Source organism: Sorex araneus, chromosome 2, assembly GCF_027595985.1.
Source record: "Sorex araneus isolate mSorAra2 chromosome 2, mSorAra2.pri, whole genome shotgun sequence".
NCBI lineage: Eukaryota > Metazoa > Chordata > Mammalia > Eulipotyphla > Soricidae > Sorex > Sorex araneus.
The window spans coordinates 118,419,341-118,429,182 of NC_073303.1; the positions used below are offsets into that span (position 1 = coordinate 118,419,341).

General features: G+C 43.9%; 1 protein-coding gene across 2 annotated transcripts; it reads left to right on the forward strand.

Moving 5' to 3' along the window:
* The first annotated feature begins 721 nt into the window (after nucleotides 1-721).
* TMEM74 (transmembrane protein 74) lies at nucleotides 722-9,554 on the forward strand. 2 transcript variants are annotated; one of them, XM_055129250.1, is made up of 3 exons: nucleotides 722-846; nucleotides 2,969-4,269; nucleotides 7,469-9,554. In XM_055129250.1, exon 2 carries the CDS (start codon nucleotides 3,350-3,352, stop codon nucleotides 4,259-4,261), a length of 912 nt encoding a protein of 303 aa, XP_054985225.1. In that variant the 5' UTR covers nucleotides 722-846; nucleotides 2,969-3,349; the 3' UTR covers nucleotides 4,262-4,269; nucleotides 7,469-9,554. The 2 variants fall into 2 exon arrangements, with proteins under 2 accessions (XP_054985225.1, XP_054985224.1); XM_055129249.1 differs by having other exon boundaries at nucleotides 2,969-9,554.
* Nucleotides 9,555-9,842: the final 288 nt, after the last annotated feature.

Below are 9,842 nucleotides of genomic sequence, written 5' to 3' on the forward strand. Positions count from 1 at the left end.
CCTCTCTATGTAGGTGATTTTTGCAGGACTTTATTCTTTGTGACTCAATATGTCCCAAGTAATTAAAAGAAAATCCAGTGATATAAGCTATTAACAGGAATTACTGCTACCATGGGTCATTTTTATTCATGTCAACAGAAAAGCAAACATTCTTCTAGTTTGGGGGGGCTGCACACTTCCTGTGATCAGGAAAATCTCTTAGTCTCAGTAAATACATTTCTCCTGATTCTGTGACCAAGGCAATGACTTTGGACGCAGATTCCTGGATGGGATTTATTAGCTCCCATTTATTGTCTTTGTAACCTTGCAGGAGGCACTTAATTTCGCTGAGCCTGTTTCCTCATCTGGAAAATGAGAATGAATAAAATCTCCTTCCAAGATGTGGTCTGACTATTAAATAAGACAAAATATGCATATTTCCTGGCACACACTTGAACCTAAAGGTACACCCTCCATCCCCACAATCCTACAGCTGCATCTGAGCTTGAAGAACCCCACTCTGGGTTTAGCAACCGGGGTCCTCTCCTGAAACGACAGCCAGGAGGTCAGGGAGGAAGTTTAGGCTCAAACTCCACGTTTGGAAGGGCAACAGCAAGGAAAGGATGGGGGGAGAGATGGAAGGAAGGGCAGGGAGGCCGCCCCCCAGACTACATCTCCCGGGATGCTCAGCGAGAGGGAGCGCCCTGCCCCGCCCCTCCCCGCCCCGCCCCACCGGCAAGACGGGCGCTGCCCACCCGGCGAAGCGAGCGGCGCGCAGAGGCTACAAGTGCCAGGATCGGCGATCGGGGCACTTTTCCGAGGAGCGGCGCCCGGACCCACGCACCCCAGCGGGGGTCGCAGCTGCAGGTGAGTGGGAAAGAGCTGCAGCCGGGATGCGGCGCTGGGACTAGGGAGAGCGCCCGGGAGCCCGGGGGAGCTGGGACGCGAGCCTGCACTCCCTGCCCGAGGTGCGGGCTGCGCCGCGAGGTGCCGGGAGGACACAGTCCCGACTCCCGATGCGTCTTCGGGCGAGCGCCAGAGTTGCACCGGGTCAAGCCCGGGCTCATCCCGCAGCGCCGCTGGGAGCACCGCTGCCCGGTGCCCACCCGGGGACCGCGCGCGCCCCGAACGCATCCCGAGCTCGCCCCCCGCAGTCCTGCCTCGCCCCGGTCACTTACTTCCCCTGCAAAAATAAAGAGAATTCTCCCGTTGGACCGCGGGAGGGGAAAGTGCTAGCTCTCCGCTCGCTCGCTCGAGGTGCTTTCCCGGGCGAGAGCGAAGAGGGAGAGGAGGGAAGAAAAGAGCCTTTGCAACAGTCCCCCCGGGGTTATCCATTCTCTGGAGGATGGAAGCCCCGGATTAGAGAACTGCTAAAGGAAATTGACTGCGCAGCTAATAGAAGCCCAGAAGCCAGTCCGTGAGAGAGAAGCCAGGGGAAGGGGTGGAAGTGGAACCCTCCCACCCCCTTTGTTTTAAATCCTGGGTCCTACAGGGGACTGCCAGATTCTACCCAAAGTAGTCCGGGTGATGAGTTAACTGTGCCAGAGGCTAATTCGAGCTCCTGAAGTCTGAGGCAGCCGAGACTTCTCCTTTCAGTCATTAATGAACCCCGGTGCCAACGTTGCGTTCATTGATGGATCTTGCAGGAGGCGGGGGCGGCGGGGAGGGGTTGTCCTGCCCAATTGCTCAAAGAAGGCTCTAGGTTCTCCTTCAATGCTGCTTTCCCTGCTGCACGGCGTGGCTGGGGATGCTTTGTGATTTGTTGGGTTTTGTTTCAAAGTGAGTTGCCAGGTTAGGCGAGCTTGTTCTTTGCCTGTCCTAGTGTGGGAGTTTCCAGCGGCTGGAGTTTATGGGATTATGGACAGTAAACCCCAAAGCTTATTTTTGGTGGAGTCTATCCATCATTGCCTTAGACCACGGAGATAAAAGAAAAAAGGGAGGGGGCTTAAGACTTGAAAGTCTGGAACATGGTGGTACTGGAGAGTGGTTTCTCCCCACCCCCACCCCCAGAAAGATGACAGTCGGGAAAGATAGGCATGGATGAATGGCTCCATCCAGAGTTCTGCCCCTGGAAGTCTCCCGGCTGCAGCTGGAATGAGGTGCCACTTCTCATCTTGCACACAGAGAGCTAAGGATGCAGCCTGAGCCGTAGCACAGTGGGCAGGGCTCTCACCTTGAACTCTGTGACCCTGGGTTCGAACCCCAGGACCAAATATGGTTCTCTGAGCCAGGAGTAAGGCCTGAACACCTCAGGATGGCCCACCTCATACCATCCTCCCCCAACCCCAAATACAAAATCAATCCCCCCAAAAATGTTTCAGAGATAACCTAGGAAACAGTTTGTCACCTGTTTTGCTGTGGGTTTATAATGGGCTCTTGATTGTTACTGGTTACTTCTGGATTAGGTTTGTTACAGGTTGTAGATGGTCAGTTGCTTGTGCATGTGTGACAGCAAAACATGGGAAGGGAGAGGAAGTCGGACCAGGAGGGCTGGAAGAGCTAGCCTGAACTTGATTCTGGTTGCTTTTGTGGGGTTGGAGGTGTGGGCTGGCCCTGAATGGCTTTGTAGGGGTCACACAGTGAGGTGTGCTGGCCCCAGACCATGCATGTAGTCTGGAGTATTGAGGAGCTGGGCAAACACAGTGAGCAACCAGAGAGCGTTGTAAATAGAGAGTTGGGTGACAAGGGTCACAGAATGGGTAAAATTCGGGGCTAGGAGAAGCCAAGTAATCTGGCCACCTTTTGCCTCCTCAGTTTACCTAGTTCCTAGGTGCAGCTGCTTAGTCAAGCACTGCTAGGCCTCCCCCGCCCCCCACCCCGGCTGTTCATTCACCACTGGTGAGGCGCTGGAGCCACTCCCGGCCAGGGAGAGTACAAACACTTTCAGCTAAGTGCAATGTTAGCAAGTTCGTGCTTCCTCAGGTTCTCCAGAAATTCAACAGCTCTGCTAAAAAAGGTCCCTGACTTTCTCATTTGTGTCTCTGTACAGGAAACTTGCCTTCTCATTTGAGGAATCCTGCCACAGAAACGTGTGAGGCCTTGGATAAATTTGGCTTAGTGACGGCAGTGCTTTCCTTCAGAGACGAGGTTGCTTGCTTTGTGCCCAGCTCTGCCCTGACCTTAGGCTCTGGGTGTCAGCCCCTGTGAGGACTCAGAGGATCCGCCCCCTTTCTACACAGCAGCCAACAGCTTTCCTCTCCTTTCCTCGGGTTCAGGAGAAACTGGGCAAAAGTGTCAACCGTTGTGGCTGCAGAGGAGATGGGTACCACAGGAGCGAAGATGGCCATGCAACCCTAGCTCTGGTTGGCTTCTAATCTGCGCTCTCCTGGCTGAGTTTCTGAACGGTGCTGGGGCGATCTGACGAGCTCCGATGGAGCTACAGTACCTCACTAAGAAAGACAGCCAGACGGTGCTGGTCAACGCTGTGGACTGGACAGCAGGAGGCCTACCTCGTGACCAGGCAGACGCAGTTGTCACCCAAGCTGCTTTCTGCTGCCAGAGACACTGTCCGTCCACTCCGAGAGCAGCTGAGATGGAAGAGTGTACAGTTGATGCTTCCCCAGCTGCCACCTTTTCCTCCCCCCAAGGCACCCTTCCTCCTCCATCCGGCTTCGCCCCAGACCCGCTCAACTCAGGAAACGCTCAGATCGCGGCAGAACGGAAAGTCTGCGACTGCTGCAGCCAGGAACTGGAAACTTCGTTCACCTACGTCGATGAGAACGTCAACTTGGAACAGAGGAACTGCTCTCCTTCCTCCAAGGGGAGCCATCAGCCGGGAGATGCCGGCTGGGGGGATTCAAGCGAGTGGTCCCAGGAAGCGGCCATGTCCTTAATATCGGAAGATGAAGATGACACAAGTTCAGAAGCCACGTCCGCAGGCAAGTCAGTGGACTATGGCTTCATCAGTGCCATCTTGTTCCTGGTCACTGGCATCTTGCTGGTGATCATCTCGTACGTGGTGCCCCGAGAGGTGACGGTCGACCCCAACAGCGTGGCGGCCCGGGAGATGGAGCGCCTGGAGAAAGAGAGCGCCAGGCTGGGGGCGCACCTGGACCGCTGCGTGATCGCCGGACTCTGCCTTCTCACGCTTGGGGGGGTCGTGCTGTCTTGTTTGCTGATGATGTCTATGTGGAAGGGGGAGCTTTATCGGAGGCACAGGTTTGCCTCCTCCAAGGAGTCTGCGAAACTCTATGGTTCTTTCAACTTCAGGATGAAAACCAGCGGGAATGAAAACACCCTGGAACTGTCCTTGGTAGAAGAAGATGCTCTGGTCCAGAGTTAAATCTGCTGGTGTGCTTCTTCAGAAAGCTCTGTCTTGGCGTTTTGTATGGGAAAGGGGAACACACACACACACACAAAAGAGAAAACACATTTTGTAAAATTACCAGTGCAGTTTATTTGCCTGGCAAGAAAAGCTTATTTCCCAAACCAACTGTCAGCGAGTGTATTTGTTCTCTGTTCTCTCGGTGTTTTTTATTTAGAAGAAAATACATTGAGATGCATTGAGTGCATTGAGAAACCACAACCAACAACACCTATCCTTCCCAAAACCTGAGACTAATTCAACTGCACTAGCTTTTAGCTTCTTGGCAAAATGTTTCTAATGATCTGGTGAACAAATGATTTCTTTTACAACATATGTGGTATTCATTAACACACGGAATAGTGTCCTAAACTGAGTAAGGTCACTTAGGAATCTATTTTTTGGAAAAGAACTCAAAGACTAATCACATACTGAGGCTTATGTTGAATTCTCAAAGGGCCTTATCCGTTTGCTTGCTAATTTTTTTTTCTTCTTGTGTTTGCACCAAACATTTTAAAATGTAAGGCTTTCAAGTTTGGATATTCTGAAGCTTAAGTTATTTCAAAAGCCTATAAAAACATTCATTAACTTTAAAATTATTCCTGTACATGACAGTGGAAACTAAATCATTTAATGCACAGACTAGTAAAAGAAAGTAGTCTAAAGGTGCCCTCTGAATTTAGTCCACAGCGGCATTTTGAAGTACTAGAATCACACACCCATTTTCTAAAGTTATACTAGTTGCTGCTGGGAATTTTGTTTTGTGTTTGTGACTTAGCCATCTAAGACTACCCATGCTCTGCAAGTCTTTTCTGGTTCTCATACCAGAAAGTCAAAGTGTAAACTGTGCTGTAGATTTCCAGAGATCTAAATATCTAGCAGATTTGAGTCATGCTAGCTCAAGCATACCATTTTGTTGTTGTATGGAGAAAATCTCAAAGACATTCCCAGTTATTCTCTTGGGGACTATGCTTGGAAGGCTGTAGTATACTTGCTGTAAATTGAACAACAGTAGACCCCCAGGATGGTGTCCATATTGAAACCCACAGACAACAAATTTAAAATCGCATCAGAGTGAAAAGCACTGATTTTATGGGAAATACACTCAAGTTCCCAATGGCAACTGTCCAGGCAGCATTCTGAGTGCCTTGTTTATGGCCTCAGGAAATGTGAGCTCTTTTATTGTAAAGCTAAATACTTGCTCCATGAGAGTAGTGATGGCAAAGTGATCACCGGTTTTCTGAAACACCAATGGACACCCAGTGTCCATACAAACATTTGATGATTCAGAAAGGGATTGGGGAACGCAGCCTCAGAGACATGTACATAGAAATTTTTCTTAGGATGTTTCCAATCCCTTTCTTTAAGAGTTGTTTTAATCTCTATTACTGTTATCTGGAGTCTAAAAAGAGTTTGAAGTAGGGAACTGGGGATGGAGGGTGGGAAGTGAGAAAGTGACATATTTGGTAGATTGTGAAACCCAAATTCTAGTATCTGAAGTGTTACTGTTATTGAGAATTGTGGAATTTGCAGTTGACTGACTGGCTATTTGGAGTCAGAGTTTCTATGTGAATGAGATCTCGTGGGTGTCAGATTGGTTTGATAAGTTAGGTGAGCAGTGTTACTAAGGTTAAGATGAAGTGCAGAAAGGGAGGATCAGATAATAGTGAAATAAAGCAGGCATGTATGTGAGAGAATTATTAAATAAATATGAGACATCACAGGGACATCAGAGGCATGAAATATAGCTCAGTTACCTTGTAGATTAGGTTAGGATTGATTCAGAAAGAATTGGGACGGTATAAGCATGACTTTTGTCTTTTTGTTGCTGGTTATTTGTGCTTTTTGGGAACAAATCTCTTGTTTCACTCTGACTTTCAAATGGTGTGTACAAAGTACCTGTTGTGTGAATTTCATAATCTGAAATTTTATCAATTTTCAGGTTCAAGCCTACTTGAGGATCCTATTTGGATGATTTTAATGAAGTGGTTTTCACATTTTTTTATACTTGTGAATCAGTGAAAATAGGAAAACTATTTATTAGATTGCTAAGGCAAGAAATAGAAACTATTATTTATGACAGTATTTTTCAAATTCGATTTTAAATGTAATATAAACTAAAAATTGGATCCAGGAATGCCATGCATTAAACAGCATTAGTTTTTCATGTACCAGGAGGAAATTTCTGTGGACTGTCAGTAGTTCATTGACCAGTGATTAAAAAATTACTGATTTAAGCAAGACAGACAAACAGACAGACACACACACACACATGCATATACACATTCATAGAAATATCTGAATGTTTTTATACCACTTAGTAAAATAAGATATTCATAGGGAAAAAATTTTAACAAGTGAGAAAACATTTGCTTTCCCCCACTAAGATTAAAAAACTGAACTGTAGCAGGTAGTTTGATATCGTTATTTTAATCTGTTCATTTCTAGAACACATCACTTTTAAGGTTCCCCATCTGATTGGCAGATGAGTAGGAATCACAGAAAATCTCAGAAAATCCTGGAGATGTCTCCTTTAATGCTGTAGTGACATATTTCAGATAACTGTCATCATCAACTTCTCACAGGTATTCAGGCTCTTGTCAAATGATTTTATTTGAATCATACATTCAAATGAAAATTACTTAAATTTAAAGTGAGGGTAACACAGGCAAAGCAAACCCTGAACTTCAGACACTTTTGTTTTCTGCTGGATGAGGAGGTTTTGTGGATCCTAGATTTATTGAGAAGTGCTTTTGGAAGACCAGGTGATAATGCTGTAGACACTGAGCCGCTGATAGCTGTGGTGTCGGTCTTGGACCCTTTAGGGAGATTTATGACTTGGCTTTTATCTCTTCAACATAGTGTTGGATGTTATCTATGAAATTTTTATCACTAGACCTGGAGAAACAACTTTACAGAGGCGAGCAATTTAAGGCTGTAGCTATAGTAAATGGGATTGAAAAAAACCTTCAAAATCACCTTCCTTACCTAAAATAGTGGTTCAGCCATGTGACCCAAGGGAGTAACAGAAGCAAATCTGCCTTTCTTTGTTTTTACTGGGACACCCATGCTGCCAACAGACAGTTGATCCCTCTTCATGTCAATGCGCTTCTTTGTAGGAGATTCTGTTATTGTTTAGAAATGTTCCTGAGGCTATTTGTCAGGGCTGAATTATTTTCTTTTCAGTGTTGCTGTCCTTCCCAGCCATTTGAAGTCCCTGCAGCAGACCATGGCTTAAGATATTCTGAATCCTTCGAAGGAGGATGTTTTTTCCACAAGCTCGCCATTTCATAACTGACATACTGTTTGGAGGAGTAGCAAATGCTTTGACACATGAATCTCCTGGTGGCTGTGACTTCTTAGACCCATAAGACAGATAAGTCTATTGGTTCTCTAAACTTGATATTTGCTTTGAGAGCAAGATCATATGCTTTGCTGTCTGCTTAGAATATACATCTACCTACCATATTTATATTTTTGAAGACAAACTGGACCACTGCTACACCTGTTCCTGAAAGGACACACATTTAGAAAAGGGACTGGCCTGCTAAATTTAATTTATGTTTCCCCTATGTCCATTTATGAGGATATGTGATGACTGAACACCATGCCAATTGAATACCAAGATTTAAGGGTGTGAACTTTAGTTCTATTTGGGGCTACTTCTTAGTGACAGACAAAAATGTAAACAAAAACTTTTTTGGTGGGAAAGGCATCTGGGTCATTCTGGTGCTTCTCAGAGATTACTCCTTGCCTCTATTCTCAGAAATCACTTTTGTCAGGGCTCAGATGATCATATATGGTGAATCTAAGTCAGTTGCATGTAAGACAAACATTGAAATGACCATATATGCTTGAACTTGGGTTAGTTGAGTGCAAGGCAAGCACCCTACCTGTTGTTCTATTCTTCTGGCCCAAGCAAGAACATTTGAACAGTTCTGTCTGTTTTCACCTGTCCACTGACAGACTTGGCTTCATCAGGCAAAGTTAAAAACAGAAATATTCCATATATTTATTTGGAGATTTTTTCAATCTAAAGGTCAGATTCTATTGTAGCCATAACTTCTATACACAAAATGTGCCTGGTGAAATTCACATCCTTTATCTGTTCAATAAAATTTAGAAACATCGACTAAATTCTGCAGGAAGAAATAATAAGATGGATCCTTACAGTACTCTGTAACTCAGTAATGGGGCTTAATCTTTCCCAGAATTGGCCAAAAGAATAACTACAGTAGGAATTATAATGAAGTCTATCATTTCCTTTATAAAAGGTTTTATAACAAAGAGAATGAATACCTGGTTCTCTTTCATCTGGTTTCTGCTCTATCATTTTGTAGACTGTAGTTCACTCTTCTTATATAGTCTCCTTATATAGAGAAGTATATATACATATCTGGCTCAAATATATTCTCTCCTCCCAAATTTTATTGGGCATAGAACTTGGGAAATAATTTGCCTGACTTAGGTTATGTACCAATAACTGTAAAAAGTAAGTTGTTATTTGAAATATGTGACATTGAATTTGAAAATCCACAGCTTACATGTAAGAGGGTGCCTGCAGCTATATATTTGTTTATGTGCAAGTTTATGCACACTCAAGTCTATGTATGTATTAGGAGAATATGATTATGGAACTGTAATATTCAAAGCTGTTGTTAGGACATTTTTGTATAGAACACTTGGCATGCCTTAATGTGAACTGTTAAGGACAAGTGAATCTTTGACAGGTCATGAATGAAGAATTCAGAATCAACCTCTGAATGAAATGCCATAATAAAATTACTCTATTTTGGTTGTGTGGCATCCCACAAATATTTGATTTTTTTTTTTATCTCTCATTTCAGGCTCATAAGAGTGTTGCATCTTTGGAAGTTGTTTTAATATGAATTACTATTTCAGGGAAATCCAGACAGCTGAGTGTTTTTCTTTGAATCAAGTTTTAGTAACCTGATTGCATTTTAGGGCCTGCTAGATTTCTTCTTTTCCCCTTTGTCATATCCATGAATTTTTAGCCAGGCTCTGAAGAAATAATTACATAAGAAGGCAAAGATGAATGCTTATTTATAGTGTACTGAGAGTTTTTATTTTGTGGTTCTTCTTGTAATTTTAATTCTACTTATTTTATCAAACAAGGAAAATATTTTGATGTTGATATGTGTTATTTTTTACATCATAAAAGGCAAGATTATGGTCTTTTTACTAGGGCTGTTGATGCCTTATATATTAGTAGCAAGTGTGTAATATTTAAAAATAAAACTATTTATTAAGATGTTTTATTGTCTATGTTAACTTTTATTGGAGTCTATCTTTATTTGTGATGCTGATTTTATATATTAATGTCCAAGATAATTCATGAAAAACATGTATTGTCCTTAAACTACATCTCCAGCCCTCAATTTTTTCAAATTATATTTTGAATTATCCAAAGTAATATCTGAATATATCTGCCTTCAGTTAAAATATGATGTTCTTTTTACTGCATCATTGAACAATGTAAACTGTACTTTACTTTTATATTTTGTATGAGGTAGTCAGAACAATTTATTTTCTCTAAATT

Coding starts and splice junctions, on each gene's coding strand:
- TMEM74 (XM_055129249.1), top strand. CDS start 3,350: ATGGAGCTACAGTACCTCACTAAGAAAGACAGCCAGACGGTGCTGGTC.